Source organism: Bos javanicus, chromosome 1 (genome assembly GCF_032452875.1).
Source record: "Bos javanicus breed banteng chromosome 1, ARS-OSU_banteng_1.0, whole genome shotgun sequence".
Lineage (NCBI taxonomy): Eukaryota > Metazoa > Chordata > Mammalia > Artiodactyla > Bovidae > Bos > Bos javanicus.
The window spans coordinates 82123442-82146649 of record NC_083868.1 but is presented as its reverse complement, the minus strand read 5'-3'; the positions used below and the strand labels follow the sequence as shown (position 1 = coordinate 82146649).

At 39.2% G+C, this 23208-nt stretch overlaps 1 protein-coding gene across 1 annotated transcript in view; it reads right to left on the bottom strand.

Annotated features, from left to right (window-relative positions):
- The window catches only part of EHHADH (enoyl-CoA hydratase and 3-hydroxyacyl CoA dehydrogenase), a 54569-nt gene that overhangs the window by 18702 nt on the left and 12659 nt on the right, over window positions 1–23208 (bottom strand). Inside the window, exons 3-5 of the mRNA XM_061413711.1 lie at window positions 19594–19766; window positions 15078–15189; window positions 5867–5971 (exon numbers count right to left, since the gene is read on the bottom strand). Of these exons, the coding sequence (XP_061269695.1) occupies window positions 5867–5971; window positions 15078–15189; window positions 19594–19766 (390 nt within the window). The remainder of the gene's footprint in view (window positions 1–5866; window positions 5972–15077; window positions 15190–19593; window positions 19767–23208) is intronic.

Sequence of the window (23208 nt, the reverse complement as noted above, 5' to 3'; positions counted from 1 at the left end):
TGGAGAATCCCCATGGACAGAGGAGCCTGGCGCTGGCTACAGTCCATGGGGTCGCAAAGAGTCGGACACGACTGAGTGACAGCACAGCACATATGTAATTTTGTATTTAGACACTTTATATCACAATTTCACATTTCTACCAAATTTTGATGATTATAATTTAAGATACACAATTGTCCAAAGCTCATAACCATTCCCCTACTGTTAACAGGTAAATTACCAAATTTTAAAGCAAATGATTCCTCTTCAATATTTGGATGCCACCAAGTGGACAAACTGTGTAATATTACGGAGATTGAGTAGGCCATTTTATACATTAAGAAAATAATACTTTAATGTTAAAATTTTTATTTAAAATTAATTTAAAATTTTTTATTAATTATAAGATATAAATGATTATGATTTTATTCATTTTAAAATAAATGATTTTATTAATTATAAGATTATTATATAAATGTACCAGACCATGATCCCCATCTATCTCTTGAAGTAACTTAACTCTCAAATCTGAATTTCCAGAAGTTAAAGAAAAGAACTTCCTGTTGAAATCATGTCCTTAACAAACGAAAACCACAGGTGAGAAATGATAGACATGGGTCTATCATAAACCCCAAACCAAAAACCATTTAGGGACCCCACAAATGCAAACAGCCTTTCCTGTAGGCCAATTGACTTCTAACAAAACAATAAGTGCTCTCAGGAGGCACAACAACACCAGATGAAACTGTGGTGAAGATTATCTGGAAAGAAGAGAAAGACGGCAGGAAACTCATTCCCCTTTGGGCAAAGCCTCGATAACTCTCTTTAGAGTCACCAGTATTTTCTCCTCACAGTCCCTGGCCTCTCCAGTTTAAGCTTTCACTATTGAAATGAAACAGTAAGTGGTTAGAGTCACAAAAAGAAAGATTATTTCAGGGAAGTGTTTGGTCCCTGCCAGGGTGGACAAAAGAAGGACTTTTTCAAAGAAGGCTTTGAGTGACACTGAGCCATTACCTGCCACCAGCTGGGGAGATGAACACGCTGCTCTGCCTGTGGCCCAGCATTCCTTCCAATTATTTTTTCTGACTCTCTTTAACCCTCTCCACCTTGCTGGCAACCTCCATAAATTGAAAAGGAACATTTTTTTAAAGAAAGAAAAAAAAGCATCTAGGAATGTCATAAGACCATGACGTGAGAAACTAGTGAGAGAGAAAACCAAGAGTCAGAACCATGGCTTTATTGTGGCAAATTATGCAGCCTGCCTTCTAATTGCTGAAATGTTTGTTTGCATGGCTTTTCTTATTCTTTTTTTCTTCTTTTTTAAATGCTTTGGCCATACCACAAGGCATGGGGGATCTTGGTTCCCCGACTCTCTCCGATGAGAACCTGCATTGCAAACGGAGTCTTAACCACTGGACCACCAAGGGAAGTCCTGCTTGTTCTTCTTAAATTTTAATTGTACTTATTAATAGAACATATACTCATTCAATAAAAATTCAAAAGATACAGAAGAATAAAAAGAGACATCTTCTCTGACTGCTTCTGCTGGCTAGCTAGCCCCATTCTCAGAGGCAACCGTCAATCTTTTCTTGTGAATCCTTACAGAAGTATCCTATACATAAACAGTTACAAACACACCTTCTCTCTGTATAGACATTCAATCCCCCCTTTTTTGTTACACAAATGTTGAACAACTGGACACATGATTCTTTTTTTTATTTTATTCTAATTGGAGGCTAATTACTTTACAATATTGTAGTAGTTTTTGCCATACATTGACATAAATCAGCCATGGGTGTACATGTGTTCCCCATCCTGAAACCCCCTCCCGCCTCCCTCCCCATCCCATCCCTCTGGGTCATCCCAGGGCACCAGCCCTGAGCACCCTGTCTCATGCATTAAACCTGGACTGGCAATCTATTTCACATATGATAATATACAGGTTTCAATGCTATTCTCTCAAATAATCCCACCCTCGCCTTCTCCCACAGAGTCCAAAAGTCTGTTCTTTACATCTGTGTCTCTTTTGCTGTCTTGCATACAGGGTCATCGTTATCATCTTTCTAAATTCCATGTATATGCATTAATATACTGTATTGGTGTTTTTCTTTCTGACTTATTTGGCTCTGTATAATAGACTCCAGTTTCATCCACCTCATTAGAACTGATTCAAATGCATTCGTTTTAATAGCTAAGTAATATTCCATTGTGTATATGTACCACAGCTTTCTTATCCATTCATCTGCCGATGGACGTCTAGGTTGCTTCCACGTCCTGGCTATTGTAAACAGTGCTGTGATGAACATTGGGGTACATGTGTCTCTTTCGATTCTGGTTTCCTCAGTGTGTATGCCCAGCAGTGGGATTGCTGGGTCATATGGCAGTTCTATTTCCAGTTTTTAAAGGAATCTCCACACTGTTCTCCATAGTGGCTGTACTAGTTTGCACTCCCAAGAACAGTCTAAGAGGGTTCCTTTTCCTCCACACCCTCTCCAGCATTTATTGTTTGTAGACTTTTTGATACAGGCCATTCTGACTGGAGTGAGATGGTACCTCATTGTGGTTTTGATTTGCATTTCTCTGATAATGAGTAATGTTGAACATCTTTTCTTGTGTTTGTTAGCCATCTGTATGTCTTCTTTGGAGAAATGTCTGTTTAGTTCTTTGACCCATTTTTTGATTGGGTCACTTATTTTTCTGGAATTGAGCTGCAGAGTTGCTTGTATATTTTTGAGATTAATTCTTTGTCAGTTGCCTCATTTGCTATTATTTTCTCCCATTCTGAAGGCTGTCTTTTCACCTTGCTTATAGGTTCCTTTGTTATGCAAAAGCTTTTAAGTTTAATTAGGTCCCATTTGTTTATTTTTGCTTTTATTTCCATTACTCTGGAAGGTGGGTCATAAAGGATCCTGCTATGATTTACGTCAGAGAGTGTTTTGCCTATGTTTTCCTCTAGGAGTTTTACAGTTTCTGGTCTTACATTTAGATCTTTAATCCATTTTGAGTTTATTTTTGTGTATGGTGTTAGAGAGCATTCTAGTTTCATTCTTTTACAAGTGGTTGACCAGTTTTCCCAGCACCACTTATTAAAGAGATTATCTTTTCTCCATAGTATATTCCTGCCTCCTTTGTCAAAGATAAGACATCCATAGGTGCATTGATTTATCTCTGGGCTTTCTATTTTGTTCCATTGATCTATGTTTCTGTCTTTGTGCAAGTACACATGATTCTTTTTTCATTTAACAATACAATATATACTGTGGCAATCATACCATGTCAATACATAGAGTTTCTCATTCATTTTATTTTTTATTTTTATATACATAGGTTTAAGTTTAGTCGCTCAGTCGTGTCTGACTCTTTGCAACCCCATGGACTATAGCCTACCAGGCTCCTCTGTCCACGGGATTTTCCAGACAAGAGTACTGGAGTGGATTGCCATTTCCTTTTCGTTGGATTGCCATTTCCTTCTCCAGAGGATCTTCCCAACCCAAGGATCTAATCCAAGTTTCCCACATTGTAGGCAGAGGCTTTACCATCTGAGCCACCAGGGAAGTATATACATATCAGCTCAGTTCAGTTCAGTTGCTCAGTTGAGTCCGACTCTTTGCGGCCCCATGGACTGCAGCACATCAGGCCTCCCTGTCCATCATCAACTCCTGGAGTTTACTTAAACTCATGTTCATTGAGTCGGTGATGCCATCCAACCATCTCACCCTCTGTCGTCCCCTTCTCCTCCTGCCTTCAATCTTTCCCAGCATCAGGGTCTTTTCCAGTGAGTCAGTTCTTCACATCAGGTAGCCAAAGTATTGGAGTTTCAGCTTCAACATCAGTCCTTCCAATGAACATTCAGGACTGATTTCCTTTAGGATGAACTGGTTGGATCTCCTTGCAGTCCAAGGGACTCTCAAGAGTCTTCTCCAACACCACAGTTCAAAAACATCAATTCTTCAGCGCTCAGTTTTCTTTATAGTCCAACTCTCACATCCATACATGACCACTGGAAAAACCATAGCCTTGACTAGATGGATCTTTGTTGGCAAAGTAATGTCTCTGCTTTTTAACATCCTGTCTAGGTTGGTCATAATTTTTCTTGCAAGGAGTAAGTGTCTTTGTATTTCATGGCTGCAGTCACCATCTGCAGTGATTTGGAGCCCCCCAAAATAAAGTCTGCCACTGTTTCCACTGTTTCTCCATCTATTTGCCATGAAGTGATGGGACCAGATGCCATGATTTTAGTTTTCTGAATGTTGAGCTTTAAACCAACTTTTTCCACTCTCCTCTTTCACTTTCAAGAGGAGCCTCAACTAAGAGGCTCTTTAGTTCCTCTTCACTTTCTGCCATAAGGGTCGTGTCAATGGCAACCCACTCCAGTACTCTTGCCTGGAGAATCCCAGGGACAGGGGAGCCTTGTGGGCTGCTGTCTATGGGGTCACACAGAGTCGGACACGACTGAAGTGACTTAGCAGCAGCAGCAGCAGCATCTGCATATCTGAGGTTATTAATATTTCTCCCAGCAATCTTGATTCCAGCTTGTGCTTCATCCAGCCCAGCTTGTGCTTCATCCAGCCCAGTATTTCTCATTATGTACCCGCATGTAAGTTAAAGAAGCAGGGTGACAATATACAGCCTTGACATACTCCTTTCCCAGTTTGGAACCAGTCTGTTTTTCCATGTACAGTTGTAACTGTTGCTTCCTGACATGCATATAGGTTTCTCAAGAGGCAGTTCAGGTGGTCTGGTATTCCCATCTCTTGAAGAATTTTCCAGTTTATTGTGATCCACACAGTCAAAGGCTTTGGCATAGTCAATAAAGCAGAAATAGATGTTTTTCTGGAACTCTCTTGCTTTTTTGATGATCCAGCGGATGTTGGCAATTTGATCTCTGGTTCCTCTGCCTTTTCTAAAACCAGCTTGAACATCTGGAAGTTCACAGTTCACATACTGTTGAAGCCTGGCTTGGAGAATTTTGAGCATTGCTTTGCTAGCGTGTGAGATGAGTGCAATTGTGTGGTAGTTTGAGCATTCTTTGGCATTGCCTTTCTTTGGGATTGGAATGAAAACTGACCTTTTCCAGTCCTGTGGCCACTGCTGAGTTTTCCAAATTTACTGGCATATTGAGTGCAGCACTTTCACAGCATCATCTTTCAGGATTTGAAATAGCTCAACTGGAATTCCATCACCGACACTAGCTGTGTTCATAGTGATGCTTCCTAAGGTCCACTTGACTTCACATTCCAGGATGTCTGGCTGTAGGTGAGTGATCACACCATCGTGATTATCTTGGTCATGAAGATCTTTTTTGTACAGTTCTTCTGTGTATTCTTGCCACCTCTTCTTAATATCTTCCGCTTCTGTTAGGTCCATACCATTTCTGTCCTTTGTTGAGCCCATCTTTGCATGAAATATTCCCTTGGTATCTCTAATTTTCTTGAAGATATCTCTAGTCTTTCCCACTCTATTTTCCTCTATTTCTTTGCACCCATCACTGAGGAAGGCCTTCTTATCTCTCCTTGATATTCTTTGGAACTCTGCATTCAGATGCTTATATCTTTCCTTTTCTCCTTTGCTTTTGGCTTCTCTTCTTTTTACAGCTGTTTGTATCGTCTCCTCAGAGAGCCATTTTTTTTTTTTTTTTTTTTGGTATATAGGCTTAGTTGCCCTGCGGCACGGCATGTGGGATCTTCCTGGACCAGGATTGAACCCATGTCTCCTGCATTGGCAGGCAGATTCTTTACCACTTAACCACCAGGGAGGCCTTCTCATTCATTTTAAATCTGTATCATATTCTGTTTGCACATGCCATAAAATATTTAAGGAGTACCATATTAAGATGGATATTTAACTTATTTCCAAACTTGTGCTAGTTTTATTATTATCTTCTTACCTGAAATTCTCTGGGCAAATTTGATCGATTCTTCAATTGGGTCTGAGTTCACAATTTTATCTATAATACCCAGCTTAAGTGCTTCATTTGCTGAAATATGTCTTCCTAAAAGAAAACAAAATAAAACAGAACAATGTGAGATTAAAGCAAAAGCACCATTCTCTCTAGTAGGAAGTTCATTTGTCCTAGATAAACATCTATTACAAAATAAATAAGCACTACACTGATTGTTACAGGGAAAATTACTGCAGAGGTAATCGGAAAACTTGGATTCAATTTCCAACTCTACCTATACTATTTGTGTGAGCTATACTAGAACCATAATTTCTTCATTGGTAAATGACAATAATTATGCTTACCTGAGTAATTATGAATATTAAGTGAAAATAAAACATTTTCCTTTTATTCTTTAAATCTCCATAGAAGCACTTTATAAATTTTAAATCTCTATACAACATATAAGAGGATTGAGTCTTTATAATAATACAGTTAAAAAATAATAAAGGTAGTAAGAAAAGAGCAGTTGTAGTACTATCTGTTCTTATACTAACATATACCAAGTGTTGCCATTGATTATGAAGAGTCCTCAAACGTAAATATAGTTGGATTGACTGTGGGAAAGCATTATTAAGTTGATATTGTATAAGATATAATCAAAATATCACAGGAAAATAGGATGGACCTTTGCGTATTTTGGCTACCCAGCATCTCAACTCCTTCCTTAGTTTGTGAAATTGCTAATGTGTGAGCTTTGGAACCAAAAAGGAATGTAAAAAAGAAGTAGAGATGATCAGACAATTGTTTCTTCAGACCTGGCATCAGGATGTGGCCCATAATCCCAAACTGAACAAATGGAGGGCTTAATTGATGGTTTTCAGCTGAAGTAAACAACAGCTGGTGGAGATGGTGGTGCCAGGAGGACCTCCTGTCCAGAGGTGGCACTGGCAGCCTCTGGTATAATAATAGATTGGAAGCTCTCGGGGCTTACAGGAATTTGATGAGGGTTATCATCACTCTCAAGTTCCTCAACGGGTATAAATATGTAATTTGATCTGCATACTCTGAAGTAGGACGTTAAGGAATATAAGCATTCCTCAACACAAGGGCAGAAGGAGAGACAGTGACACACAGCTCGCTTGCCAGCATCATCTGTGCTTCTGAAGTGTTTGTGCGAGCTTACTTGCTTCAGCTGTATCCAACTCTTTGCGACCCCCTGGACTGTAGGTTGTAGGCCAGGCTCGTCTGTCCATGGGATTCTCCAGGCAAGAATACTGGAGTGGGTTGCCACGTTCTTCTCTAGAGGATCTTCCCAACCCAGGAATCGAACCTGCATCTCTTGTGTCTCCTGCATTGGCAGGTGGGTTCTTTACCACTAGCACCACCTTGGGCTTCTGAAGAGCAAGCACCAAATCAGTCTTGCAGGCACAACTCCTCCACAGTCTTTGCTGCTCTTTCAGAGTGTTGGTGGATGCCATCTCCAAAGCAAACCCTTCATTCCTGGTTCTTATTAGTGCTTCAGCGAGCTACCAATGGGTTTTCTTGATCAGATAGACAATTCAATGATTTTGGGCAGGGGTCACTCTGTAACAGCAATATTTGGGCAGTCTGCTGGAAATGCCTCTGAAGGCAGGCCTCCAGATCTCCTCCTGGGGTGAGGAGGACAGGGAGGAGTGGGTAAGTGGCTTCAAGGGTGAAGTCTCCCAGGTATAAAACCACTTAAGTGAGGGATGAGCAAATCAGACTCCCCACATTAAGGGGCCCAAAGAGACATAGAATGGAATATGAAAATGCAGCTACTAAAAGGATCTTTGGGGCAACTGAACAGCAGAGACAAGAGATACCCACAGGATGGACTGAAAATTCCTTCAGCTGTAATGATTTCTTCTGACCTGGATTTCACAAAAGTTGGGAGTACTGCTACTGTTTGTATGGAGTCAATGAGATTTCAGGTACTTTTATTCTGTTTCAAGGATCTGAAGAGACAGCTCTGTATATCCAACCCGAATGCTCATGCTGAGATTTGAACTTGTTCTTTCTTATGCTGCTCTGAGTGTAGACAATAACCACTGTTCAATCTAATGAGAGCCAAGCCTTGATCTACTACAAAGAGACTGGGGCAACTTGAAGTTGAGACTTCTCCAAGCCAGGTAATCTCATTTTTTTTTTCCAGTTTCCTTTGTGGCTTCTTTTCCAACGTTCAGAAAAAAATTTCTACACAGAACCCTTGCCAGATGCCATTTTAAAGTCCCCCTAAAATTATACAGACTACTTAAAAACACAGGATGATTCTAATATTAGCATTCTTCTCATTCATTGTGACCTTTTCTGTGCAAATCAAAATCCATCATATTCTTACTGCTTTTACCTCTTCTCTTCATCATGTTAAAAATAGTGATATTTCTATAAGCAGCAGTGTTTTGAAAAAAGTGAATCCTAGATCACTTTTTTGCTTTTTGTCAAAGAAGCCAGGTTCCTTCCTGATTTCCTTCAAGATATCCTTGCATTTCAGGCTTAATACTGAAAGCAGGAACACACAATTCCTCAGTATTCCTCCAAATGCTTTAATTTCTGTCAACATAAACCTTAGAATTCACAGACTCATTTCACACTGTTATGAATTCCCACCATATTTTATGCTTCTCTGCTTCCTTTCTATCTTGCCCTTTGCAGAATGAACCCTCTTGTGTGCTTTGAATTTCTGTAGTATGTTGGGTTGACTGTAAGCATTCTCTTGTGAATTCTGCATTAGGGACTTAGAACAGTTCACATTCTTAAAATTGCAGTTACCCTACATTGTAAATTAAAGTGATTTCTAATCTATTTTACTGAAGACAAGAAATTTAGTTTTCCTAACTCCCCTTTCAAGCTCTACAGAATTTATAACACCTCCTTATTTAAAGGCAAAAAAAAAGCCATTTTAGACTTTGGTCTAAATTATATATTAGTAACTATATAAATTATATGTTAGATTTCCAGGAGAAATATCAATGACCTCAGATATGCAGATGACACCACCCTTATGGCAGAAAGTGAAGAGGAACTAAAAAGCCTCTTGATGAAAGTGAAAAAGGAGAGTGAAGCTCAACATTCAGAAAACTAAGATCATGGCATCTGGTCCCATTACTTCATGGGAAATAGATGGGGAAACAGTGGAAACAGTATCAGACTTTATTTTGCGGGGCTCCAAAATCACTGCAGATGGTGATTGCAGCCATGAAATTAAAAGATGCTTACTCCTTGGAAGGAAAGTTATGACCAACCTGGATAGCATATTCAAAAGCAGAGACATTACTTTGCCAACAAAGGTCCATCTAGTCAAGGCTATGGTTTTTCCAGTAGTCATGTATGGATGTGAGAGTTGAACTGTAAAGAAAACTGAGTGTGGAAGAATTGATGCTTTTGAACTGTGGTGTTGAGAAGACTCTTGAGAGTCCCTTGGACTGCAAGGAGATCCAACCAGTCCATTCTGAAAGAGATCAGCCCTGGGATTTCTTTGGAAGGAATGATGCTAAAGCTGAGACTCCAGTACTTTGGCCACCTCATGTGAAGAGTTGACTCATTGGAAAAGACTCTGATGCTGGGAGGGATTGGGGACAGGAGGAGAAGGGGACGACAGAGGATGAGATGGCTGGATGGCATCACCAGCTCGATGGACTTGAGTTTGAGTGAACTCCGGGAGTTGGTAATGGACAGGGAGGCCTGGCGTGCTGCGATTCATGGGGTTGCAAAGAGTCGGAGACAACTGAGCGACTGAACTGAACTGAACTGAATGATATATTAGTAATAATATAGACTCACATTATTTTCTAATTTGGACCATGTGTGCACAGTTCTGTATTGTGGTTTCTGTGTCAAAGCACAAGTGTTTTGATTAGCAGTTCTCAAAATTTTCAGTCTTAGGACCCCTTTGTACTCTTAAAAATTATGGAATAATCTAAAGAGCTTTTGTTTATGTGGGTTATTTCTATCAATATTTACTATATTAGAAGTTATAACTGAGAATTTTTAAATGTGCCTTTATTAAATCACTTTAAAATAATCATGATAGACCTATTACATATAAACATAAATAATTTTATGCACATAATCCTACTTTAAGAATTTAGTGAGAAGAGTGTCATTGTTTTACATTTTTTTTAATTTCTTTAATTTCTGGTTTAATAGAAGATAGCTGGGTTTTCATTTCTGCTTCTTCATTCAATCTGTTTTGATACCACATGGCATAAAATAACCTCTTATTATTATGAAACCAGTTCTGACTTCAAGGACTGCCTCCCCTGCAGCCCCCTGTACCCAACACAATGGTCTTAGGTACACCTAGGAGTCTGTGGGTCACACTTTAACAACTCCTGATTTGGACCATATTTAAAGACCATGTATCATCTTAGTATATGAATCCATACATTTAGAATTTATTTGTGGCTGGTGTGATTTTAGCTACTTTGAGAGTAACCTTTTGTTGTATTTTGTTTTTATCCTTTGGAAGCTTGCAGGATTCTATTTACTGAAAGTTTAAAATCTTTATCAAAACACAAGGCATTGAATTTCATCAGATTTTCCAGGAAAATGGTGTGCCTGCTAAAATACAATCTCTGATTCTTTTATGTATCTGAAGAGTTTCTTCCCTTTTTCCCTTTGATTATTGCTTCTCCCATTTTTGCTTGTGCTCTGGAAGCATTTATTATTCGTAGCAGAGACCTCTATTAGAGACCTTCCATGTCTGCTGCCTTCATTTACATTTCATGTATCTTTTAAAAAAATTCTTCTGAATTCTATAAGTGGGTCTCTATCCTCCATGTTGCTGATTCAGTAGTCTGTTCTATTGCATCCTTTTTTTAATGCTTCAAAAATTATTTTGGCTAACATATTGATTTTAAACAGGTTTTTTATTTAATAAATAATATATTTTCTTTTCTAATTCAGAATATTGTGAGTTTGCTAACCTTTTTCTTTTCTTTAATCTGTTTCAACAGACTCACATTTATGTTTCATTTTTCTAATGTCATAGAATATTTTCATAGATTTTAGGTTGAATTTTAAAGGTTTTGTCTGTTAGTTTGTCTTAGTCATGAAATAATGTTTGCTCATATGTATTTCTGGTGACTGGGAGCCCTGGGTACTAAAACTTGCCCTTAACATCTTGTTTGAATACAGAGAAAACCCACCTGGACCTAATTAAATCTGAAAGGCTGGCAGGATAAAGATGTCACTTGCAGTTTCTTCCCCAGTACCCTGGGTGCGCTTCAGTGACCAAGGGAGACTGGACCTAGAAAACAGCAGCAGAAGGAAGGGCAAGGCACTTGTAGTTCTCCACATCTGAATGGATGGGAAACATCAGGGATGAACTGCAATGTGCCCAAGCACGTCTTTTGTGGTTACTGCTAAAGATTCAGTTGTTTTCAGATGGCATTTTAGGGAAATCGTGGAGAAGCAGCAGTTGTTGTAATTGATCCACTTTTCCAGAATTACCTCTCTCATGGTTTTCAGAAGAACAGAATAGGTTAGCTATTTACTCATTAATTTAATCTAAATTTATTTACATATTAATTTCCTACAGGGCAGTGCCTACAAAGCTGGTGTTTTTCCCCATTAACATCAGTAGGGAATCTTCAACTTCCAGTAACAACTTTTTTTTTTAGCATCCTTTCTCAGAAGAATGTTTTCCAGAAGCAAGACATCAGGAATCTAAAATAGGTCAGCAAACTGTGCTCCTTCCAGAGGCCAGGAGAGAGAATCCATTTCCGTGGCTTTTCTAGTCTCTGAAGGCTGCCCACATTTATTCTTCTCTTCCTCCATCTTCAAAGCCAATTTGTACCATCTTCTTTCCTCTCTGACCTCTCTCCTTCCACTTCTGAGGACCCTTGAGATAAGCTGGGCCCACCTAGAAAATCCAGAATAATCTCACATCTTAAGATTCTTAATTTAATCACATTTGCAAGGTCCCTTTTGAACATAAGGTAATATATTCACAAGTTCTAGGTATTAGGATGTGAACATCTTGGAGAGGGGCATTGTTATGCCTACCATAGTTACCATTTATAAAATATCTCCTAGGTGACAGGTACTCTACCAGAAGCATGTCATGTAATTTCATTATTACTTAGAACAACTGTGTGGTTGTTTTACTGATGAAAAAATGAAGACCAAGACAAGTTCAGACAATCTTGCTTCTAAATTCCAGGCCAGTCTATCCAACTGTCTACTTGACAACTCCACTTGGATGTCAAACTTCACACATCCAAACTAAGCTCTTGCAATTCTTCCCTACAACCTGTTCTACAACAGAAATCCCCGTCTTGGTAATGGCACCATCCTTCCAGCCGCTCAGGCCATTTAAATCATTCTTCTCTCCCCTTTCTCTCACCTCTACATTTGATATGTCACAAAATCCTGGTTGGCTCAAAATATATCCAGAATTTGACCGTGTCTCACCATTTACATTGTTACCACTCAGGTCTACATTTCCATCATGGCTCCCTTGGATTATTAAAGCAGCCTTCTAACCAGTCTTCCTATTTTTGCCCTAACCTCCCATCAGTATATTTTCAATAGCCAGAGTGATCTTGTAAAACACATTAGTGACAGCATGTTACCCTTCTGCTCAAAATACTCCAACGCTTTTCTACCTCATTCGGCAGAAAAGTCAAAGTTCTCTCTGTAATCTTCAAGGCCCAATAAGATGTGACTTCACCCTCAACTACTCTTTCCCTTACTCACCTCACTCTAGCTTCATTGACCTTCTTGCTATTCTTTGAAATTTCCGAGTAAGGCTTACCTCAGGGCTTGGTATTTGCTATTTTCTCCATGTGAAATATCTTCCACTAGATATTGGCAAAACAAGCTTCTTCCATCCCTCAGGTCTTCACTCACATTCATTTTGTAGGAAAGCCTTTCCTAGCTATCCTACCTGTACAATTTTACCCACCCCCAGCCTATCATTTCACATTTCCCTTTTCTGCTTTATGTTTTCTCCTCAGCACTTGTCTCCATCTAATCAACCAGATATACTACTTACATAGTAGGTAGCCATGGCGTTTAGTAAAAGTACACAGCATGGTAGCTGGTCACCAAAGTGACCTGCCATGGTTTGACCTCTGGGTATTTAAGCTCCCCTCACAGGCTGAATAGGAAAGACTCATATAATCAATAGGATAATTCAGAAAAGATGGCATGGAACTCCAACACTAGGTCATAGAAGACACTGCAGTCTTTGCCTTGCCCCCTCTTGGACCAGTTACTCTAGAGGAAGCCAGGTTCCATGTTGTGAGGAGATACAGGAAACTCTAGGGAGAGGCCCACGTGGAAAGAAAATGAAGCCTTCTTCCACAGTCAACAGGAACCAGCCATCCACGTGACTGAGCCATCCCAGAAGTAGATCCTCCAGCCCCATTCAACTTTTCAGATGACTGTGGCCCCACTCAGTGTCTCGGCTACAATCTCAAGAGAACCCTGGAGCTAGAACTCAACTAAGCTGTTCCAAAATTACTGACCCACAGAAACAAGGGGAGAAAAAACACTGCCAATCAAACCATGACTCCAGTGAATGTAAGAGGCATCTTGAGTTCAAAGATGTGGATACCACTGTGCATTTTTGAACAGATGAAATACAATAATGATAAGTATTCTTATTGTTGTTGTTTTCTATACATAATCTCTATAAGGGCAGGAGTTTTGGTAGGTCTGATTTGCTGCTATAGGTCCACTGCCTGCAACAGGGCCCAACACATGAGAAAAAAATTAAACAGCTATTGCATGAGTAAATAAAACTGAACTTGTACAAAGCATACATGTTCATATGCAGCACAGCTGGGATTCAAGCTCAGGTCTTTAATTCTAAAGCTTGTGCTTTTTTTATTGCCTATTCCGTGGGATACAGTCTGTTATCAAGATGTTCATCTTATTTTTACTCAATCCTCCTCTTTTACTAGAAAGTCAGATGTAGGAATAATAATATATAGCTAACATGTATTACCATGTCTAGGACTGTTCTAAGAACACTGTATTCATTAATGCATCTGATCTTCATCATATCACCATATGGTAAGCACTGCTGTTATATACATTTATGAGGAAACTAAGGCACAGAGAGGTAAAGTAATTGACTCAAGGTCTCACATTATTTCTGTTTGGAGTAAACAGTGATGCATGCACTATCTTCCAACCTTACTTCAACTGGAAATATCTTTTATGTCTTTTAATATTTGGTAAATGCAGGGTCTCTAAGGGCTTCTTTAGTGGCTCAGCTGGTAAATCCTGAACCCCCCTCCCACCTCCCTCCCCATACCATCCCTCTGGGTCATCCCAGTGCACCAGCCCCAAGCTTCCTGTATCCTGCATCGAACCTGGACTGGCAATTCGTTTCTTATATGATATTATACATGTTTCAATGCCATTCTCCCAAATCATCTCCCCCTCCCTCTCCCACAGAGTCCAAAAGACTGTTCTATACATCTGTGTCTCTTTTGCTATCTCGCATACAAGGTTATCATTACCATCTTTCTAAATTCCATATATATGCATTAGTATACTGTATTGGTGTTTTTCTTTCTGGCTTACTTCACCCTGTATAATAGGCTCCAGTTTCATCCACTTCATTAGAACTGATCCAAATGTATTCTTTTTAATGGCTGAGTAATACTCCATTGTGTATATGTACCACAGGTTTCTTATTCATTCATCTGCTGATGAACATCTAGGTTGGTTCCATGTCCTGGCTATTATAAACAATGCTGCAATGAACATTGGGGTACACGTGTCTCTTTCAATTCTGGTTTCCTCAGTGTGTATGCCCAGCAGTGGGATTGCTAGATCGTATGGCAGTTCTATTTCCAATTTTTTAAGGAATCTCCACACTGTTCTCCATAGTGGCTGTACTAGTTTGCATTCCCACCAACAGTGTAAGAGGGTTCCCTTTTCTCCACATCCTCTCCAGCATTTATTGCTTGTAGACTTTTGGATTGCAGCCATTCTGACTGGCGTGAAATGGTACCTCATTGTGATTTTGATTTGCATTTCTCTAATAATGGTAACTTTTGAGAAGCTCTCAGGAAAGATATTCTTTCCATTTTACAGATGAGAAAACTGACATCAAAGAAGTTAAAGTATCCTCTTAACATTACATGGGTAGAAGACTATCAAGCCAGAATGTTTCTAAATCCTTGTCTATTTCCTCACATTGATCCAGGCTGCCATTGGCAGAGTTAGTACTCACCTGAGATAATCAAGTCAAGTGCAGCAGGCACTCCAACAAGTCTGGGGAGAAGCTGGGTTCCTCTTGCACCAGGAAGGATTCCTAGTGTGACTTCTGGGAAGCCAACTTGAGCCTATCAAAGATTGAAGGCATAAAGGTCATTAGAATGAGATGACACATTCAGAGTCAAGGCAAGCATTCCCTTGGGTTTCTCACACCCTCAAAAACATTGTTGCACAGAATTCAGTGAAAGTTTCTACAGAGGAAATCAGTGTATACCCTCTCCTTTAATTAACAGCATAAACAGAACTGTGCCATCACTAAGTCTTCATGTTGAAACACATCCCTAGCTCCTTATACATTTTTTTCTCTGACTCTATTATGACCTGTCTCAGCCAACCCAAATAATAATCTCCAGAAACAGCTCTATGGAGCCCTGAAAGAGCCAAGCAGCCAAGAAATTACAAATACAATCCAAAAATTGGGAGAGAATATTTTCTAATCATATGTCTGGAATATATAAAGAACTTTTAAAACTCAATAATAAAAACATAAATGATCCAATTAAAATGGGCAAAGCATCTGAAGAGACATTTCTCCAAAAAGATACAAATGGCTAATAAGCACGTGAAAAGATGTGTGATATCATTAGCCATCAGGGAAATACAAATCAAAACTACAAGACACCACTTCATAACCACTAGGATGGCTGGAATAAAAAAAAAAAGACAGACAATAACAAGTTTTAGAGAGGATGTGGAGAATACAAAACTCTCATACATTGCTGGTGGGAATGTAAAATGCCACAGTCACTTTGGAAAACAATTTGGCAGTTTCTCAAAGATTAACCATAGAGTTTCCATATGACCCAGCTGATCCCATCCCTTCAAGGCTGATAGGGGAAAAGTAGAAACAGTGGTGGATTTTATTCTCTTGGGCTCCAAAATAACTGCAGATGATGACTTCAGCCATGAAATTAAAAGACACTTGCTCCTTGGAAGAAAAGCTATGACAAACCTAGATTGTGTATTAAAAAGCAGAGACATCACTTTGCCTACAAAGATTCATCTAGTCAAAGATGTGGTTTTTTCAGTAGTCATGTACAGATGTGAGAGTTGGACCATAAAGAAGGATGAGCTCTGAAGAACTAATGCTTTCAAATTGTGGTGCTGGAGAAGACTCTTGAGAGTCTCTTGGACAGCAAGGAGATCAAACCAGTCAATCCTAAAGGAAATCAACCCTAAATATTCATTAGAAGGACTGATGCTGAAGTTGAGGCTTCAGTACTTTGGCCAACTGATATGAAGAGCCAATTTATTGGAAAAGACCCTGATACAGGGAAAGATTGAGGGCAGGGGGAGAAGTGGGTGACAGAGGATGAGAAGCCTGGATGACACCACCGATTCAATGGACATGAGTTTGAGCAAACTCTGGGAGATAGTGAAGGACAGAGAAGCCTGGTGTGCTGCAATCCACGGGGTCACAAAGAGTCAGATATGACTTAGCAACTGAACAACAACAACCCAGCTATTCCACTCCTATATACATAACCCAAAGAAATGAAAACATGCCCACAAAAAAACACTTGTGCGAAAATTTTCATAGCATCATTGTTTATAAATCCAAGAAAGGAGAAACCATCCAAATGCCCATCAAGTAATAAATGGATAAAGAAAATATGGTATATCCATAAAAAGAAATATTCAGTCATGGGAAGGAATGAAATACTAATGACATGCTACAATGAAAAAAATAATGCTGAGTGGAAAAAAACAGACACAATATATTTTATGGTTCCATTTTCATGAAATGTCTAGAATAGGCAAATCCATATAGACAGAAAATAGATTAGTGGTTGCTGGGACTGGGGGAGAGGGAAACGGTGGGTTACTCCTAAACAGTGTGAAGTTTCTTTGGAGAGCAATGAAATATTCTAAAGTCAATTGTGGTATACACTGCATAACTCTGTGAATATACTAATATACTATTGTACTGTACATTTTAAATGAGTGAATTATATGGTATATGAATTATATGTAAGTGAAGCTATTGTATGGTATATGAATTATATGGTATATGAATTATATGTAAGTGAAGTATAGAAAGGAAGGTAGGAAGGAAGGAAAGAAGAAAGGTAGGAAGAAAGAAAGTCAGGCAGCAACTCAATTCAGATGAGAGGGTGAGCTTGAGACCTTAATCACATGACTTGCCTAGTCTTAAAAGTGGCCAAAGCTCTGTTAGTCATTTCCCAGGTATAAGGGTGGGAGGAGGAGGGTACTGAAATACAGACCGCCATTTATCCAAGCTGTGATGCCAACAGCTCCAATATACCTGGAATGTTTGAGTCTCTCTCACATGAGGCTTTCCTAGCTGTTAATCACCATTTTCCCCACCACTAGTCATCCCCATTCCCTGACTTATTAGTACTTGTAACTTAGATCTGCATTCAGTGTTCAGAAGGTCATGATATAAGGAACACAGAAAAAGGAACACAAGTTATGTGTCTTTATTTATGCATGTGTGCACACTAAGTTACTTCAGTCGTAGCTGACTCTTTTTGACCCCATGGACTATAGCCTGCCAGGCTCCTCTGTCCATGAGATTCTCTAGGCAAGAATACTAGAGTGGGTTGCCATCCCCTCCTCCAAGGGATCTTCCTGACCCAGGGATTGAACCAGAGTCTCCTGAGGCTCCTGCATTGCAGGCAGATTCTTTTACCTCTGAGCCACCAGGGAAGCTCATCTTTATTTATAAGTTGCATTAAAAAAATTAAAACAAAGGGAAAAGGTTAAATAAATTATGAATCTATTAGTATAAGAGGGGAAATCATATAACCATTTAAAATGATATTTTTAAGAAATAGTTTCAATAAGATTAACAGTAAATTTCTCATCAGAAACTATGGAGGCCAGAAGGTAGTGGGATGACATGTCTGAAGTACTGAAAGAAAAATACTATCAACCAATAATTCTACTTCCAACAAAATTAGTCTTTAAAAATGAAGCCAAATTAAGACATTTTTCAGATAAATAAAAACTGAAATTGTTGCTAGCAGATCTGCCATACAAGAAATCCTTCAGCATAAAATGAAAAGACACTAGATGGTAACTTAAATCCATGTGAAAGAATAAAGAATACTGTTAAAGGGTAATTATATGGGTAAATCTAAAAGACAGTACTAATGTAATTAATTTTTTGCTTGTAATTCCTCTTTTTTCTCATCTGATCTAAAAGACCATTACATTAAGCAATAATAATATATTTATGTTTATGGGCATGCAATGTATAATGATATAATTTGTGACAATAACAATATAAAGCAAGTGTGTAACAGAACTGTAAGGGAGCAAATTTTTTGCATACTATTGAACCTAAGTTGGTATGAATCTGAACTAGTTTATTGCAAATTAAGATGTTAATTATAATCCCTAGGGCAACCACCACTAAGAAAATAACTAAAATATATACAGTAAAAGAAACGATAAGAGAATTTATCCATTTATCCATTACCAGAACTTATCCATTTAACACAAAGAAAAGTATTAATGGAGAAATTGAAGAATTAAAAGAAATATAAGATGTAGAAAACAAATAGAAAGGTGGCCAAAGTCCTTCCTCATCCGTAATTATGTTAAATGTAAATAAATAGTAGACAATGGTAGAATGGATAAAAAATATATAATAGTAATTTAAATATGGTATTAGTAGAAAATAGAATACAAGTACAGTAAAATTCCATAGATTTTTTTTTAAAGAAAGGTTGCAAAGAAAAATAAATGTAAGAAAAAATGTTACACAGGAAAAGAATCAGAATGAAAAAAGATAAAATGTTAATAGCAGTTATTTCTGAACTGTGAGTTTATGGTGACTTTAATATAAAGATGACTTTATTATATTTTATAGTCTATTACAGTGATGAATATTACCTTTATTATCAGAAAATATATCACTTATAAAAATATTACTATTGTAAGGCAGGCATCACAAACTTCAATCTATATGTCTAATAACCTAAATTAAATCTATTTTCAGAAATAAATGGATTTACTAGTTGTGTGCTGTTTTCAATAGGAACTTGTCTTCTTAAGTACTAATAATTATGAGACCACAAAACTGAAATGTTTGAGATAGGAAATGAAAATTTAAATAAACATGCATACTCAGAAGTTATGTCCAAATATTTAATAGTTCATCTGTATAAGCGTGGCTTAGTGAAATTTGATGTGGGCAATAGCACTGTACAGGAGTTCCCCTTTAGCTAGTGGTTCACAGGGAGGGCCGAGGGCTAGTGAAGGGTCAGTTACAGGCTCAGGGTAGCAGCTATTTATCAGCTAGAATGGACATAATTCAACATTTCAACAACCAGTGCCCCTATACTGGTATATAACAGCTGAACCCCAGTGCCAGAAATACCTGAGCGTTATCAACCAGTAAGCTAGCCATTTACAGTGATCACCTCTTACGCTTATGACAACATTAATGCTTGCTTTAAAGAAAAGCTCCCTACATAAATTCCTGTATGGATCCCCTCTCTTACCTCTGCATGGGCAATTCTATAGTGACAGCCCAGGGCCAGCTCCAGTCCCCCTCCTAAAGCCAACTTTTGGATAGCTGCCACCACAGGCTTCTTGTTTCTCTGTATTTCATCTACTATATCTCCCAGTTGTATGTCAAAGGTCTTATGAACTTTGAATTCTCTAATATCGGCACCTAAGAACACAGAGAAAAGGAAAAAAGAGAGCTGAGGAAGGCTGAGGCTTTGCTATTTAACAATAAACTATCAGATAGCACTTAAGGAATCTCAGAGCTCTTTGGATCCCTGAAACACTTTATTCTTTGGCTGCAGACGCAGTAAAACAACAAGTAGCCTGAAAAATGTAGAATGATATGAAAGTCATCAAATATTTATTAGAAGTCCTGTAATCTAAAATCTGTTTTTCCATATGATAGTAATAACTCTACCTTCAGAAAAATTTGAAAGTTCAGAGAAAGGAAGCAAAGATTCTGAGATTGAGTTAGCCCCTCCTCATTTTTGGCATGATATTGCTCACCAACTCTCTTCACAGCCATTTAGACTTGTATCTTTTTTAAGGGCATCATTTATTACAATAAAAAACCTCATAAAATGCAGATATATTTGTGAGTTATATGTTGATCAACCAGCTTAGAATTACATTTTTCTGATAGACTCTTTTGCAATCAATGAAAGTAACATTTACTCGTTTTCTTAGTTACAAAAATAATACTCATTATAAAGCGACTTCCCCCATGACTCAACAGGTAAAAATTCTGCCTGCAATGCAGGAGACACAGGAGATGCAGGTTGGATCCCTGGATTAGGAAGATCCCTTGGAGAAGGTAATGGCAACCCACTCCAGTATTCTTGCCTGGGAAATCCCATGGACAGAAGGAGCCTAGCTGGCTGAAGTCCATGGAGTTGCAAAGAATTGGACCACAACTGAGCAACTGTCAGGGAGTGTTTAACAGGAGGATTCCTACATTCTGTTTCTAAGTCCTTTGTTCCTTATCAAAATGGAACAGCACGCTGCTCCCAGGAACTGAGGTCATTGTGTGAGACAGGCTTGAATCTCCTTTAGTAAACATTCTCTTTGCGACAAAACTCCTTAGTCTCCATCCCCTTTCTTGAGATATGGGTTGTCTCCTGACCTTGTGACCATTATTCCCTTGTTCCCTTGGTAATGGTTGCTGTACATTTGGTTTTCTGATCTTTATCACTGTCGAAAGAAATTTCTTGTACAACAGCCTATATATACTCAAGAAAGATCATTAAAGCACCTTTGCTCCATCAGAGCTTGGGTCCCTGTGTCTTCCTTTCTTTCTTTCTCTCTCTCTCTCTCTTTCTCTGTCTCTCTCTCTCCGGCTAATTCTCTGGAGCATAGAAATCCGTCGTGCTCACTCTCCTGCCTGGGCTTCTAAGACCCTCTTGAGAAGGTGCTCTGTGCCTTCACCCCCTCGAGAGGGCCAGGTGCCTTCATAGGTGATGCAAGCCCTGTGTCAAGGGCTTTATTGGTTCTCTGCATAAACCAGGGAATATCAGCCTCTTTCTCTCTTTTACTTTCTTATCGCCAACTCCGGAACACCAGTCCATTAAAGGACCCCAACAAGTGGCGTCCAGAACAGGGACTCTGGTATACGTGGCATTTCGGATGTTGTCACTCCAGGCTTATTGAGGTCAGGGCCTATTGAGGTTCGTAAGTACTAAGACATGGGTCAAATGGCTGGAAAGCCCCATCATTTCTCTACTTTACTTCACCATTTGTTTAAAGTTCAGGGAGTTCTGGTTTCACGCCAATGAATAGAAGCTTGCCTTCAAACAGTTCAGTTCAGTTCAGTCGCTCAGTCGTGTCCGACTCTTTGCGACCCCATGAATCACAGCACGCCAGGCCTCCCTGTTCATCACCAACTCCCAGAGTTCACTCAGACTCACATCCATCGAGTCAGTGATGCCATCCAGCCATCTCATCCTCTGTCGTCCCCTTCTCCTCCTGCCCCCAATCCCTCCCAGCATCAGAGTCTTTTCCAATGAGTCAACTCTTCGCATGAGGTGGCCAAAGTACTGGAGTTTCAGTTTTAGCATCATTCCTTCCAAAGAAATCCCAGGGCTGATCTCCTTCAGAATGGACTGGTCAGATCTCCTTGCAGTCCAAGGGATTCTTAAGAGTCTTCTCAACACCACAGTTCAAAAGCATCAATTCTTCGGCACTCAGCTTTCTTCACAGTCCAACTCTCACATCCATACATGACCACTGGAAAAACCATAGCCTTGACTAGATGGACCTTTGTTGGCAAAGTAATGTCTCTGCTTTTGAATATGCTATCTAGGTTGATCATAACTTTCCTTCCAAGGAGTAAGTGTCTTTTAATTTCATGGCTGCAGTCACCATCTGCAGTGATTTTGGAGCCCTCCCCCAAAATAAAGTCTGACGCTGTTTCCACTGTTTTCCCATCTATTTCCCATGAAGTGATGGGACCAGATGCCATGATCTTTATTTTCTGAATGTTGATCTTTAAGCCAACTTTTTCACTCTCCTCTTTCACCTTCATCAAGAGGCTTTCTAGTTCCTCTTCACTTTCTGCCAGAAGGGTGGTGTCATCTGCGTATCTGAGGTTATTGATATTTCTCCCAGCAATCTTGATTCCATCTTGTGTTTCTTCCAGCCCAGCATTTCTCATGATGTACACTGCACAGAAGTTAAATAAGCAGGGTGACAATATACGGTCTTGACATACTCCTTTTCCTATTTGGAACCAGTCTGTTGTTCCATGTCCAGTTCTAACTGTTGCTTCCTGACCTGCATATAGGTTTCTCAAGAGGCAGGTCAGGTAGTCTGGTATTCCCACCTCTTGAAGAATTTTCCACAGTTTATTGTGATCCGCACAGTCAAAGGCTTTGGCATAGTCAATACAGCAGAAATAGATGTTTTTCTGGAATTCTCTTGCTTTTTCGATGATCCAGCGGATGTTGGCAATTTGATCTCTGGTTCCTCTGCCTTGTCTAAAACCAGCTTGAACATCTGGAAGTTCATGGTTCACGTATTGCTGAAGCCTGGCTTGGAGAATTTTAAGCATTATTTTACTAGCGTGTGAGATGAGTGCAGTTGTGCGGAAGGTTGAGCATTCTTTGGCATTGCCTTTCTTTGGAATTGGAATGAAAACTTACCTTTTCCAGTCCTGTGGCCACTGCTGAGTTTTTCAAATTTGCTAGCATATTGAGTGAAGTACTTTCACAGCATCATCTTTCAAGATTTGAAATAGCTCAACTGGAATTCCATCACCTCCACTAGCTTTGTTCACAGTGAATCTTTCTAAGGCCCACTTGACTTCACATTCCAGGATTTCTGGCTTTAGGTCAGTTTTCACACTATCATGATTATCTTGGTCTTGAAGATCTTTTTTGTACAGTTCTTCTGTGTATTCCTGCCACCTCTTCTTAATATCTTCTGCTTCTGTTAGGTCCATGCCATTTCTGTCCTTTATCGAGCCCATCTTTGCATGAAATGTTCCCTTGGTATCTCTAATTTTCTTGAAGAGATCTCTAGTCTTTCCCTTTCTGTTGTTTTCCTCTATTTCTTTGCATTGCTTACTGAGGAGGCTTTCTTATCTCTCCTTGCTATTCTTTGGAACTCTGCAT